Source organism: Danio rerio, chromosome 1 (assembly GCF_049306965.1).
Source record: "Danio rerio strain Tuebingen ecotype United States chromosome 1, GRCz12tu, whole genome shotgun sequence".
NCBI lineage: Eukaryota > Metazoa > Chordata > Actinopteri > Cypriniformes > Danionidae > Danio > Danio rerio.
In genome coordinates, this window is record NC_133176.1 from 21778014 (window position 1) to 21793493 (window position 15480).

Consider the following 15480-nt stretch of genomic DNA (forward strand, 5'->3'; position numbering starts at 1 on the left):
TTTAAGTCGCGACCCACCAGTTGAGCAGCACGGGTTTTCCATTGATTAGCCGTTATCTGCCATTTCATTCCACTGGCTTAGCATCGGCCTTTCCTCACACACGCACAGACACACACACACCTGTTCTGGATTCTGACAGCCTGCTCTAAACAGTCAGAGGCTTCTCTATAACCAGCAGTAACAGTGGCTAAAAACAATGGCTGGTGGATCAAAGCCTTCCCACTTCTCTCCCCCTTCACTACACGCCTTGTTTTTCCCCAGAATCCTCCGGGAATTTTCCGCTGACATTTCCAGCCATGCTCCAAAGTGACTAGCTCTAATTCTCTCCCCGAGCACCCCCTCTAGAACCTCCATCTTAACGCTGGCTCATTTGCCAGGTCTAAATTAGCTCAGACCAATTGGGAAGAATTTGACGGCGCACATTCTTAGCTAACAACATCTGGGGAGGTGTCACGTGCTTCGCCACTAACCTTTTTCAAGGCACATTAGATTTGGAAATTAAATGTGTACTCACATAGGTAGGTATAATGGTATTACACTTTTTAAAAAGCCTGTTTGTTTGAAACCAATGGAAGGTTGACAAGGAAATGAGCCATAAGGAGCCATCATAAAAAAGTAAAATAATTTCCTGCATGTGTCCAGTGGGTTCAATATTTTAAAATTATTTTAGACTTGTGATAAAGATGTGTAAAATGTTACAGCATGATTTATAATCGCCTTTTTGAAATATTCATGAAAATACCACAGAATATAATTACACCTTACTGGTAGTTATCTCAATAATTCAGTATATCGTGATACTGATCTTGCACCAATATTTATTAATCATTTATTAATTTAAATAATTATTAATCTGTTAATTTGTCCATTGAAGATTGAACATAAGGCTTCATTTGTTATTCTCAGTTATTTGAACCAAAATCAATTTAATGTATTGGAGTAATTCCAGCATATGACATTTGCGGAAAAAACTCTAAACATAAATTCAAACAGAAAGTATACATTATAAAGCAACATTATATTGAAACATGTGTTTATACTTTCCAAAACAACTAACCACAGAGTTATGGGAGCAGACAAATATGTAATATGTCAATCTGTAAACATATTTTATATTTTAAATGAGGAAAATAAACATGTGATGAAACAAATTAACAAGTTTACCGTATACATATACTTTGTATAAATTCTGTGAATTAAACTGCACAACCTAAGAGAAATAATGCTAATCAAAAGTATTAGAGTTGGCTCACTATAGAACAAAAATGAAAAAAAATTATTTTTATTTTATTTGACATTTTTTGCATTTACGAGGAAAAAGATCTGTTATGGATGTGACACCTCTCCGTTATAGATGTGACATGTGAATTTAATGTTTTTGTGTCTTTAGTAAACCAAATCTAATTGTTTGAAAACATTAACAGAGACATTTTTGAGTATTATTAAAGCACCGTAAAATAATTGCTTACACAAAAAATGCAGAAACGGTTTCGATATTTTGGCCAAAACTTAATTTTTTCATGGCAAGGTTAACATTTGCATGGAATTGCTTAAATACAATTACAATGCTATATAATTTCTTAGTAAATTCCTTATAACACATTAAAATCAGTCGTAATCATTTTATTAAAGGCAGTTAATAACTAATACATTTAAACAGTTTTTTTAATTTTATAATATAACTATTTTCTCACTTAATTTAAACTTATTTAACTTGCAAAAACTACTAACTTTTACTAATACTAATGTTTACTAATGAGACTATATTATTTTTGTTTAAAACACTTATTTACTCTTAACATGTACAGTTGGAAGTCAGAATTATTAGCCACCCTGAATTATTAGTCCCCTGTTTATTTTTTCCCCAATTTCTGCTTAATTGAGAGAAGATTTTTTCAATACATTTCTAAACATAATAGTTTAAATAACTCATTTCTAATAACTGATTTTTTTTATTTTTGCCATGATGACAGTAAATAATATTTGACTAGATATTTTTCAATACACTTCTTAACTGCTTAAATTGACATTTAAAGGCTTAACTATGTTAACTAGGCAGGTTAGGTTAATTAGGCAAGTTATTGTATAATGATGGTTTGTTCTGTAAACTATCAACAAAATATATAGCTTGAAGGGGCTAATAATTTAGACTTTTTTTTAATTAAAAACTTTATTCTTAACGAAAATAAAACAACTAAGAAGAAAAAATGTTATCAGACATACTGTGAAAATTTCCTTGCTCTGTTAAACATCATTTAGGGGAAAAGAAAAGAAAGTTCAAAGGGGGCTAATAATTCTCACTTCAATTGTATATACAATAAAGCAATACACTACACAATAGTTTTTGGTTATTATACATGTTAAGGTATGCTTTTTTTGCAGCTTAGGTAAATATCATAATAATACTGTATATTGCAATAACAGCTTCAGCAATTAATCACAACAAGAAAATACTGGGCAAAGCCCTATATTCATCAAAGATGTAAAATTATTATTTTTTAATTTGTCCTTATATATATTATCCCAAAGTCTGGTATTGTTGTATTGGTTGTTGTGTACTCAGGTAAGCAATAGTGTAGACTGAAAACAATATATGCAAGCAATTCGCTATGAATCTTAGCAATACTTGCATAGAAAATAGTACTATTTTTTTTCTTATTTTATTATTTATAAAAAATAAAATAGTGAGTCCTACAAAAAAAGTGATTTGGAATGAAATAAGAACAATTAATTTATTATTGAACCATTCTGTTAAAAATTAGAGTCTCTTTTATTGGTGTATCAATTTCTAATTATTTCTTAATGCATGTATTAATTAATATCTACTCATGTGCATGCACTTGAATCTGAAAGCTCTGAAAGTCATGAAGTCGTCTTACAATAGAGTGTGAGCGGCCCTTCAATCTGCTGAACAGCCTTAGAGAGGGGCCAAACGTGGGAACGAGATTATGAATGAGTGTGTGAAAGAGAGAATGAACACCATTTTACTGCTCTTGTCCCACTAAATAGCCTCTTTATACTGACTGAGGCCAACTCAAACACCCACTCCAATTCAGTGGCACACACACACAACATCCCCTTTTTGTCCACACAAAAACATTCGCGCTTAGTACATCAGACGTGAACACCTGCGACGGGCAACTCAGACTAAACATCAACCAAAAATCTAAAAACCATTAGAGCCTGGGTAACTAGTTTTTGCTAGGTGATTAGTTGAAACAGATTGGAATTTGTTAACCTGTTTGTACTGCAGAATGCCTCTTGTCATGTGTCATGTCACCAAAATGTGCATTTCATTATTTTTGTACAAGCATTTTTATATGAGAAAATGAACTTATTTTCAAAAATTCACAACGCTTACCTTGACATCATTCACGTTCATTCTTGTGCCTTTCTTGCCCACAAAAATATCATCTATGTCCACCAGGATGTAGCGCTCCAGAGATCGCGAAAGCTTTCTGCCTGTTAAAAACGCGATGGCATCCACCAGTATAAGTCTATGTAACCAGTAGTTCAGCCCGTGCCCAAACAACACGCGCTGCACCCCATCGTAAAGCCCCAAGTCCTGCACAATGGTAGCATGGAGACCCTGTGGGCCTGGGATGATCTGGGCTGCCCCATTCTCCCTGGGCCGAGTTTTAGCCAGTAAAACGGGTTCATACGTGGAGTGGTTGAACTGAAATACAGTCCAATCCTCTCCCGGTAAATGACCTCGGTCCACTTCTGCCCGTGTTATGTAGAGCAGAGGTGAGCGTGGATTCACGCAACAATCTCGAAGTGCAACATTTGTTCTCAGTGTCAGAGGGAAACCTCTCAGCTGCAGAGCAGGCTGGGAGTTTTCACTTGCACGGTGAAAAGCAATGACACCAACGCTGTATTCTGCACAGTATTTATCCAGAAGGTCTCGATTCCATGCGTCCATCCCAACATACTTCAGAAGGTTCTCGTAGATGACCAAGGCATAGCGTCCACGGCCTTTGTGCGTTAGAGGCGGGATGTCACCTTTCCCTGGGGCAATTTCGGCATGGTAACGGAATTGGTTGGATTCTAGAATGGCGATGATGTCCTGTCCAAGCTGAGAATACTGACTTTCCACGAATACCAGCACCACCGGATCCTTGCGTGATGGATCGATTGGTTTAGGCGTCCTAAGCTCTGACTGTCGAAAAGGAAGCGCCCTGAGGTCAGCACAGTCTGGACCAATAGCGCGGTCTGCAAGGTCCAGTTCTTGGGTGGAGCCTGTGTAAAGGTAGTAGGCGGAGATTAACACACTGACCATACAGAAGGTGGCGAGGAGGATGACCAGCCTCCTCAGATTCCTCCGCAGCTTGGTGGCCAGATTCATGGCAAACCGAGCACATGTGTGGGAGTGTGTGTGGGTGGGAGTCTCTGATTGTTTGCTGAGGCGGGCTAAAGCTGTAAATTGGCTTTTTTGGTAATCATGCTGCAGTCATGTGACCATCTCAAAAAACTGGTAAATTCGCTTCCAAGACAGGCCACTTATGGAGGTTCGGGTGGAAAAATGTGGCCTACGTCACCAGCTGTTCTGAATCCTTTATCCAACTAGCAACCCTCCATGTCTTGAGATTTTTCCTGATGCCCAAGAAACCTAGAGAGAACACAGATGACAAAAGACAAGCAAATTCTTGTTTTAGTACAACTTCAACCATCTCTGAGGTGTGCCTGTGTGTGTGTGTTTCTCCACAGAAGTGTTCATCAGGGCTGTGTATGGATGCTCTTGAGGGGCAATTCAGCCGTCAGCCTTCAGGTTGTTTTCAATCAACACTTCACCAGCTGTGGCCAACACTTCCCGGGAGGAGTGTGTGATTGGCCGTGTATAAATAGGAAGTTGGAGGCTGAGCCAATAGGAGCCTGAGGGTGGCTCTAAGGGAGAAATTCATCATTTTTCTAATGGGAATAAACTGTGTCACGCATATAGCCCACTGTGTACACACAAGGTAAACTGCACAACCGCATTCTGTCTTCAAAAAGTTGCTTCTGAAGAAAAAGGTATGGCAGGTAAAATGTATGCTTTGTTTTTCATCCAGATTAGGTAGGAATAAATACAATAAGGATTGTTTATAAGAAATTAAATATTGTGGTATGTCTTCTTGACACACATTGACATAAACTAATACATATAGTACATTCAACAAGTGCATGTTCACTCTCTGTTTATGTGTGTGTGATTATGTGCAAGGTGTGATATCAGGCTACGTAATTAAAGGAACATGAATGACACAAGATCGAAATAAGAGATTACAGCAGTGCGCAGGAACACCATAGGGGAATTGAAGAAGGTAGGAATATGCTAGGTTGAAGTGTGGACTAAATATTTACAAATATCTGAAAAACTGAGATTTGGAAAAGAGCATCACTTCCACATCATAACTGAAGAGGGTTATAGACACTCTATATTAAACCACCTGTTTATGTTTATAAGACAGATCTATATAAAATCACATGTTTATTTAAATTTTCGTACTTAACAATTAGTGAGTTTAGTGTAGTCTGCAGGCTGCAACATCTCACTGTATTTGCAGATTTGTGAGAAGAACTGGCACCAACTCCTCACAATTTAAACTTTACATGAATCTGTCAAATTATATTTAGAAATAAATATGTCATCATGAGGTTTGTTTGTGAGTTAGGTTTACATTTATTAATATTAAAGGTACTATGAGATGTCCAAGTATAGGCAACATTGAAGCAACGTGTGCGCGGGAGTGTGCGTGTTTCCCCGCAAGGCGGCGCATTTTTTGAACAGGCAAATATCGCATCAGAATAAGATTTTTGTTTACATTGATTTAATACTAATAATACCTTAACGAATAGGCTAAATAATACGTGTCTTACATCAGCCCTGCCATGTTTAACAGAAAATATCAACACAAAAATAGATTAAAAGCCCAATAAAGAAAAAAAAATCAATTTAATCTTAAAAATACCAACCTGAGGCAGTTTCAACCAAAAACTGAACATGAAAGTTGAATATTTAAAAAAACAAAAACTAATATTTAAAAAGACAAAGTGTGTGAACTTTTAGCTCATAGTTAACTTAGCAAACGCATGCAGCCGACGTCTAAAAACAAACAAGATTGTTTAAAATGTTCTGCACGATGTCCTAGGCTATAGAAGATAAATACATTCCAGAGAGTGTTTTAAATACACTATTTTTCAATTAAAGACGTTGATATAAGCTAGCCTACAATGGAGACAAACATACACACGCATATAGTGCGCATTACGCGTGTCCCTAAAAACTAAAGCAGATACCTTTTTCTGTCACGCTTATAACAGTTTTGCTCAATAAGGATTGTTTTAAAATAGGAAACTGTTAAAGACGTACAAAAAAGACAACGAGAGCACTATCAAACGCGCAGCATCTCCGGTCCATGACATTCCACCACAGCGCATCTCTAAAATCTCACTCGCACAAAGACGCTCAGCACCCCCATTCAGCACAAAGTTAGGCTACAACACCAAACGGAACTCAAAATGATAGCACTTTCGCCAGCCGACGAGCTCTCTTACCTTAAGCCGAACCCGAGGCACTGCTGCGCGGGAAGCAATGAGAGCTGAGCCGCCTCTCTCTCTCTCTCTCTCTCCGGAACAGCAGCTCCTCACAGCTCTGAACCCGAGAGCCCAATCTCATCTACCGATTCAGAGGCAGCCATCTGGAATGATGCGGGGACCGGTTCCCTATTCTCTCCGCGCCCTCTTCCCCTTCTGCCTTTCTCTCACTGCGACACGGATTAAAGGAGCGCTGGGGGAGAAAGGACTGGAGACAGGAGATGATAGACAGGACTGGAGACAGAAGGTGCGCTCAAACGACCAAGTGAAGAGAATATCCCGAGTGGAGCGCGGAGACATGCGACTCCCCTCCACCGCCAGCCTCAAACTGAATAGAGCCGCTGCTGCCGCGCTCTGCGCTTTAGCTCACATATTAAAAGAGAGCGAGGGAGAGAGAGAGAGAGAGATGCTCGAGAGATTGACACTTTATATCTTGGTAGCCAGTAATGTAATCGGATGATAGGTTACAGTGATCACTTTTTTTAATAAAAAAATGTCCTTATATTATTTAAATTAATATTGTAATGACAAGCAGTGTGTGTGATAATACTTTATATACATTTACGCTACTTTTAAATATAAATTATTTATTTTAACATGAAAAGGTACTTTTAATTTGAATTGTTACCGATACTTTAAAATTATATTGTGTTATTAAAGGGTCTTTAAATGATTTTACTGTATAACATGCCCTATGTAAAAAATGATAAAAATTAGCAAGTAAATAAGTATGATAATGGACAATTTTGAAATTTTCAGGCCAATGCTTTAATTATTAAATTTTGTTAAATTTATTATTTTGCTAACCCAAGTAAAAAGCAAAACTTTACAAGATGGGTAAACTGTTTCCATTTTATTTATTTATTTTGGTAACAATGTGGGTCACAGAGAAAATGAAGTTCCAGTCATGCACTTTAAAAGTGTCATTCAAATGTAACCCATTACTGCACACATTAAAATGGCTTAAATTGAAGTGCTGTAAAAAATATGGGATTTTATAAAGGTACTTTATGATATGTTGCCATAATGGCAACAACGTCCAATAGTGGATCTAACTTAAAAATTTCTAATTTACAATTTTCCTTATAATTAATAATTTTGTTATTTGAAATTATTTAATTGGTATAGCAGTATTGCTGTATACGCTTTAAAACAGAACTTATAAATGAAGCCCTGCATACTTTCATATTTCCATAATTCAAATGCCATTACCATGTGACCAATCAACATTAAACTACATTCATCTAAGCAACTGCAATATTGCACATTCCACTATCGGACAGTGTTGATCAATTTACAAAAAACAAATTCGATAAAAACGTTTTTGAATTGAGAATATGTCATTATAACTTAGTGGAGGTGATGTTTCAAATTTTTTTGTGGATCTGACATAATTTGATCCTTTATTTTTATTGCCATATTCATTTGCATTCAGCAATTACCCACAATAAACGCCAGTCTCTCAGAAATCACGCCACAAAAAAATAAAAATAAATAAATAAATAAAATAAATAAACACTTCATGTCATGTAACTTAATCAAATCTAAATGTCATTCAGTGTAAAAAGTGTTCGAAAACCCTTGTTAGGCCTATTTACAACACAAATTATTTATTAACAAATTCATTTCTACAGTGTAGACCCCAAAAACACTAATTTATTATCCTTTTTAAATTTTCATACATCTCACAAAATTTTTTTGAAACATTAAAGCACATTCGACACTTTTGTCATTGATTTTATTAGATCTTTTTTATTTAATTTGATAAGGACACCAACATTGTTTGTCTTGTCAGTTGAATAATGAAGTGCTGCGTGCTTAAATGATCATGTGTCCCCCTAGAAATATTTTGTGTTTCTAAAACCTCAAACATCTCATGTTAAACGTGTGATCCATAACATTGATCAGACAAACACTCTGGCCCTCGGTGAACTGGAACAGGAACAGTATATTTTACTCAACAAGCATGATTTTAGATTTAAAAACAACAAAAGCAAAACCCATTTTACTTCGACCCTAACATCCTACATCTAAGCATTTAATTCCACTGGTCTCTGGAAGCACCGTCTGGTTTCCATGAGTAGGATGTTCTGTTCTGCTTTTCGTAAATCAAAACGGTTTGAGGGTTTAACTCAAAATGAAACAGGACAGTGCTGACTACTGCGGAAATGCTACCGGCAGCGTGGACCAAACTGCTCTGCAGAATTAACTACAACTAGGATAAAGACATTGATGTGACTTTACACATGCATGATGAAGGGAGAGAGGTGCAGTTTAGGTTAATGATTAGGTTGATTTTAAATTTGAGCGGGAGTGGAAACTAATGTACTCACCAACCGCTCAGGAGCTCATTAGAGACATGTTCAAACACGAGTGCACTCAACCATTAAAACACTAAATGTGATTTGATTGGAACAAACCAGCCCTCACAATGAGCATGCAAACATACAGTACACACGATCTCAAAGTAAACACCTCTTTGAGGTTCCTGGTCAAAAACGACCATTTTATCCCTGTAAATCATTTGCTATGCTTTATCATGACTGAATTTTAGATTTAAAGGAATAGTTCACCCAAAAATGAAAATTATCTCCATATTTATTCTAATGCTTTCTCATGTCAATTTATAACTTTTGTTTTAGTGATTAATTCATATTGATTTGTATGATCTCATTCGTACATTTAGTATATGATTTGTTCACCCCCCCCAATAAAGGATAGGGTTAGGGAACAAGAAGTGCTAATTATTTTTATTGCTCAGAGAATTTATTGCTAGAGTAAGGAAAGGGGAATTTTTTTATTGCGAGAGAAAGAGAGTTTGTGTTTCTACAGGTGGTGGGTCAAGCACACTTACCTGTGTGAAGCGTATTTCATAAATGCATATTTTTTTATTTTATTTTTTTTATATGGATTGATTATAAAAATGTGTTTGGTGTAAATGTGCAAAAACTGGTGCAAGTGCTGGCTAAAGTGTTGGAGAGTGTGTTTCTACAGCACATTCTGATTACATACCTCTACATTTCTGGATAGTGCCAAATACATCCTAGGAGCTACGTTTTTTTGCAGGCTGCTGTGTACGCTTTTCCAGATCTCAAAGTTCTCTCATTAGTGCGATTTGCACCTGCTGGTCTCACGTAAATCCACCAGAGGCCTCTGTCGACTGACTGACTGACTAACCAACCGACCGATTCCTGCATCTTTTTTCCTTCCCTAAACCCAACCAAAAATGTTTTAAAAAGCACCGATTGACCCACCCACCCCATTCCCTAAACCCAAACACAGTGTTTTAAAAATCAATCAGAAAAATAAAACAATCAGAAAAAAAGCCCTTGCCTGATTTTTACCACGTTTTCAGATTTTACCACATTCTCACCCTGTTATGTACTTGTTTATTTAATTTTTTTAGCTTTTGTTTTTGTCTTAGCTGCTTTCTGGAACCGTTCTTCACCGGACTTGAACCAAGCTATCTCGCCCTACTCTGCTCTGTGTCTTAAGTTCTCCAAAGCATGTGTCAAGCTACAGGACAAAATGATAACAGCGAAAAAGCTGTCCATACGGAGGTGAGCAATCAGCTGGTAATCGAAAAAAAAAAATGTACAGCAAAATAGCACCCTGTACTCTTCGTTTTAAAGACAAAATGCAGCCATACATAGTTTTAGCTACATAATTCGTGATCTCCAGAAATGTATTTAGGGCTACGTTTTGAGAATGAGCCTAGATGAGTTTCTACAGGTGGATTGTCAAGCCCACTCACCTGTGTAAAGCACATTCAGAATTAATATTGTTTATGACTTATTTTGAAGTGACAGTTTGAATTAGCCACTTTTTTGATATTATGTACAATAGTTATGTTTCATTGCGAAATTAGGCTGGGGATTTTCTCTCACGCGATTTTAAACCTTTTTGATTTTCTTTCTTATTTTGAGCACAAAAGAAGATAATTAAAAAAATGCTGGTTGCTTGGACCCATTGGCTGTGTCCGAAACCGCCTACTACTCAGTAGTTACTGCATTTTAATTTAAACGTACTACCCAGCCAGTAGAAAAGTATGTTCTATACAGTATAAATGTCAGAAGTATGAATGGAATTCAGACGTACTACATTCGTCATTTTGCCATGGTCACGTGCGTCAGTTGCATCGATTCACTCCCATTCATGAATTCTCTCATGGGGCATTATGGGATGCACACTTCAGAATCTCGGCGGAAGTAGTAAGTCATGTGGGTACTTCTCGCATACTGATTTACTAATTTTATGAATTCGGACATACTACTCGGTTTGCATCCTGATGTTAGTGTACTATATAGTATGGAAGAATGCGGTTTCAGATGCAGCCCTAGATTTCCATAGTAGGGAAAAAACTATGTTAATCAATGCGTGGCAGCATTTTTCAAAATATCTTCTTTTGTGTTCAAGTTTTAGGTCCGAAACCAAGTTAGATAATCCCCCCTCAGCTATTATGTGTTCACATTGTCTTTCTTCCTTCTCAAACCCGCTTGCGTCATCAAGATGCTGTTGTGTGTATAGCTGTTGCGAGGTGACAACAACGAAAGCAAAGCGCTAAAATGGAGACATACACATATCAAAATCATTCTGCTTTAACTGAAACTTTTGGTTTTGTTATCAAAACCAAAATCCAGAGAGTAACCTGCATCTATCTGCCACAAAAATAGAAAGAAAAAAACATTTAGACCCTCACGCGATGTCTGCAGAAGTCGTTTTTGGTGGAGACAAGTACACATTCTAACTGTTTGCACTTGGTGAGTCCCGCTTGTTGCTAAGGTTGGTGATACAGACATACACAAATGAACGTTATGAAAACTAAAGTTTGTTACAGTTGACGGTTCTCTTCCACTATTTGGTATTATTGCATTCATATCAGAAGTAAACCGTACCCCAAAAACCGCACAAACCGTACCCCAAACCACTTCAGGCAGACTCTCGTACAGTTCACGGGTGTGCACCCGAGTTCAGAAGACAAGTTCACACAAGCTTGACCTACCGTACTCTGACGTCAAACAAACCTGGGTGCGGACAAAAAGTGCTAGTGTGAAAGCAACCTTTACGCAACTGAAAGGTGAGTAAATGATGGGAAAATTTTCATTTTGGGGTGAACTATCTCTTAATTTTATTTATTTATTTATTTTTTTGTTGGTCATTAATCTAAATTTAAGCAGTTTGGTGTTTTTATGAATAAGTTTGTCAAGTGTTTAAGTCATTAGTGTACTTTAATGTTTCACTTGAAAGCTTGTTTTGTTTACTTTTTTATACAGAATTGCACAATTTCACATTTGTGACATTCTCTGTCAAAAATTCATTCATTAATTTATTTCCCTTCGGCATAGTTCCTTATTTATTAGTGATCACCATAGCGGAATGAACCACCAACTATTCTGGCATAAGTTTTAAACAGCGGATGACTTTACAGCCGCAACCCAGTACTAGGAAACACCCACACACTCTCATTCACACACACTTATACACTACGGTCAAAAATTTATCCAATTCACCTATAGCACATGTCTTTGGACTATGGGGAAAACCGGAGTGAACACAGAGGAAACCTATGCAAACACAGGGAGAACAAGCAAATTCCACAAAGAAAACACCAACTGGTCCAGTTGGGACTCAAACCAGCGACCTTCTTGCTGCAAGGCAACTGTGCTAACTACTGAGGCACTGTGCTTGTCAGTCAAAAACGACTACAGGAATTACTAATAAATATCCCTTTGGGCAATAATCACCAAAAATGTAATTTTACCTGTTTGCTTTCAAACCTTTTTGTCATTTCAGCTCAGTTTTGTGATCTCATTGAAACCATATGCAGCTCAGTTTTCAGATAAAAAAAATTAAATAAGTAATTTTGTCAATATTAAAGCAGGACAAGAGATTCTTTTGGGTGGCCTGCAAGTCTGATGAGCTGAAACAGACAGGAGCCAAACAATTACACACACACACACACACACACACACACACACATGCAAATGCACACACACGCACGCACGCACGCACACACACGCACACACACACACACACACACACACACACACACACACACACACACACACACACACACACACACACACACACACACACACAAGCACACACACACACGTATACACAGTTCTTAGATACTCTGAAGAGGCAGCATTAGTGTATGGCTCATTTGGGCCAAATGTGATGGTCTGGCAAGCGTTCAGCTCTCCTTCCTCCATCCCTGTCCATTCCTCCTTTCCCTCCTTCCTTTCTGGAGCTAATGGGGCTGAAAGCTTCCAGCAGTCCTCTGCTAAAACATGCGTTTAATTTGATTATTTACTACCTATTGTTTTCTGCCCTATAGAGTCCGAACAGAGTAAAAAAATAGAGAGAGGTGTACGTTTGTGCGAGAGAGGGTGGAATATGTGTGTGTGAAAAACTGAGGGAGAAACTCTGAATGTGTGTGTGTGTGGATTGTAAGAGGGTAATTGTGTGTGTGATGAGAGTGTATTGTGTGTGTCTGACAGGGGAAGCCCAGCTCGTATTTGTTATTCTAATTGAGGCTCCTCAGTTGTCTATGGATTCATTGTGTCGCACTCAAGTCAAGCGATTTGATTTCAGCACAAGAAGATCGACACTTTAACTTATAAAAATCCATCCCCCACAGATAAAGAAAATTATGAACTTCCAAAGTCCCCCCTTAAACTTCAACACAGTTAATATTCTTCCTTCACTAAAAAAGCAGTGTTTTGTTTTTGTTCTTCTCAAGCTGAATTTTCTGATGTTCATCGGTAAGACTTTACAATATGGCACACATAGTCAATGTGCATACAGTTGAAACCAGAGGTTAACATAAACTCGAAAAAAAAGGAACAAAACCATTTTCAAAAAATGTCTAATGGTCATAATAATCATAGTAAACGTTTACTATTTTAGTTCTTTTAGGATTACCTAAATGATCTACATTTGCCAAATGCCAGAATAATGAGAGAATTTTTACTTTTGAGAATTTTTTAAAAAATGTCTAAACAGTCAAAAGTTAACATACATTTCCTTGTTTTTTTTAGCTTTGGTCAAATGTTTTGGGTCTCCTTCCACAAGCTTCTCACAATAGTTTAAAGGAACTTTGGCCCATTCCTTTTGACAGAATTGGTGTAACTGAGTCAGATTTGTTGGCTGTCTTGCTCGCACAAGCTTTTTCAACCCTGCCCACAATTTTTCTATAGGACTGAGATCAGGGCTTTGTGATAGCCACTCCAAATCATTCACTCTGTTGTCCTTAAAGCACATTTGAACTAATTTGACAGTATGCATAGGGTCATGTCTGTTCATTGTCTGTTTGGAAGACCTATTTGTGGCCAAGTTTTAATTTCCTGGCTGATGTCTTGAGATTTTGCTTCAGTATATCTACATAATGTTCTTTCTTCATGATGCCATCTATGCTGTGAAATGGACAAGTCTCTGCAACAAAACAGCCCAACAACATGATGCTACTTCCCTTATATTTCACAGTTGGGATGGTGTTCCTAGGTTTGTAAGCTTTCCTCTTTGTCCTCCAAATGTAACACTGGTCATTATGGCCAAACAGTTCAATCTTAGTTGCATCAGACCACAGGACATATCTCCAAACATTAGTCTTTTTCCCAGTGGTGTTTAGCAAATTGTAATCTGGCTTTTTTGTTGATTCTGGCTTGTTGATTTTTCCTTGTTGTCACATAAGGAAGCAGTGTGTTTGAGGTTTTCCTCAAATACTAATCTACGGTTGTGCCTCCAATTAACTCAAATGTTGTCAATTAGCCAATCAGAAACTTCCAAAACCTTGACACCATCATCTGAGCTTTTTCAGAGGCATAATAATCTTATTTTATTTAACCTTGACATTTCAGGAAAGTTACAACAAATCCTCAAATATATCTCTCTCCCATTAATCTGCTATTAAGCATAACAGAAACAAATTTGATAATCCTAACTTACCTAAAAGAGAAAAAGTTTAGTCACATTAACGTCTGACTTTTTTTAATGGTTATGTGCTATTTAAACAGTGTATGTAAATTGCACACTACAAAGTATCTTTGAGCCGTGCAATGGCAGCTGTATGGTATGAGATCACACTGCATGTCTAGCAGGTATATAAGGTTTCCATACCATGCAGTTGACCAGACAAACATTAAAGTGCAACCTGCAGCGATCGCTGGTTTTCCCTATCGAATCGGACCGATCGACTGCACGCACAATGCTATAAAGGCGCCATCTGAAGACGAATTTGCATACGTGAATCAGAAACATTTTCATTCAATAAATGTGCAAATAATAAGCGATGATCAAATGCGCTTAACATAGTACACACACTTACTAATGATTTCTACTTGTGTTCCTCGTGATAAAGAGTAGGCAAAATCTGATATGTAGTGGTGGAAAAAAAAGATTAAGTTCATCATTCATGAATGACAGTGTCAAAACATGTTGCCATGCACTTTAAGAGATATGCCACTGGTGCTCCTGCTGTCCTCCCTCTTTAGTTTTGTTGGCTCGGACGATCAAACGGGCCGAAATCACTCAACTAGCTCATTCCAACGACAAACTTGCAAATAACAGTTTTTCTCCGGTCTACCTCCTATAGGAGCACCTCCTATTCACATTCTGTTCAAAGTTTCTCTTTTTGCTTGCTTTTGCTATTGCTTTTTCGTTTGGTTTTGCCAAGGTAGAGTCATTAACAAATTCATACGGGGGAGGAGGCAGGGTGGGGTTTTGCGCTCATGCATGTGTGCTCAGTTTCACATTAATTTGAATGTACAAAGAGAATATGCGTGGGATTCGGCGTACGCAGTGTTTCATCCATCTGAATTTTTCACTGCGTACGCACATTTACAGCTTTGTGCGTACGCAATGTTTTAGTATGATTTCAACGCAAGTCTTCGTACACGAGGCCCC

At 37.4% G+C, this 15480-nt stretch overlaps 1 protein-coding gene across 2 annotated transcripts in view; it reads right to left on the bottom strand.

The window, feature by feature from the left end:
- The window catches only part of ndst3 (N-deacetylase/N-sulfotransferase (heparan glucosaminyl) 3), a 411370-nt gene that overhangs the window by 123821 nt on the left and 272069 nt on the right, over positions 1-15480 (bottom strand). The window contains exons 1-2 of one of the 2 annotated variants that reach the window (XM_073950659.1): positions 6535-6907; positions 3362-4609 (exon numbers count right to left, since the gene is read on the bottom strand). In XM_073950659.1, the coding sequence (XP_073806760.1) occupies positions 3362-4345 (984 nt within the window). In that variant the 5' untranslated portion in view covers positions 4346-4609; positions 6535-6907. Of the gene's footprint in view, positions 1-3361; positions 4610-6534; positions 6908-15480 lie in introns of those variants that run through there. The other variant, XM_073950662.1, reaches the window with a different exon arrangement.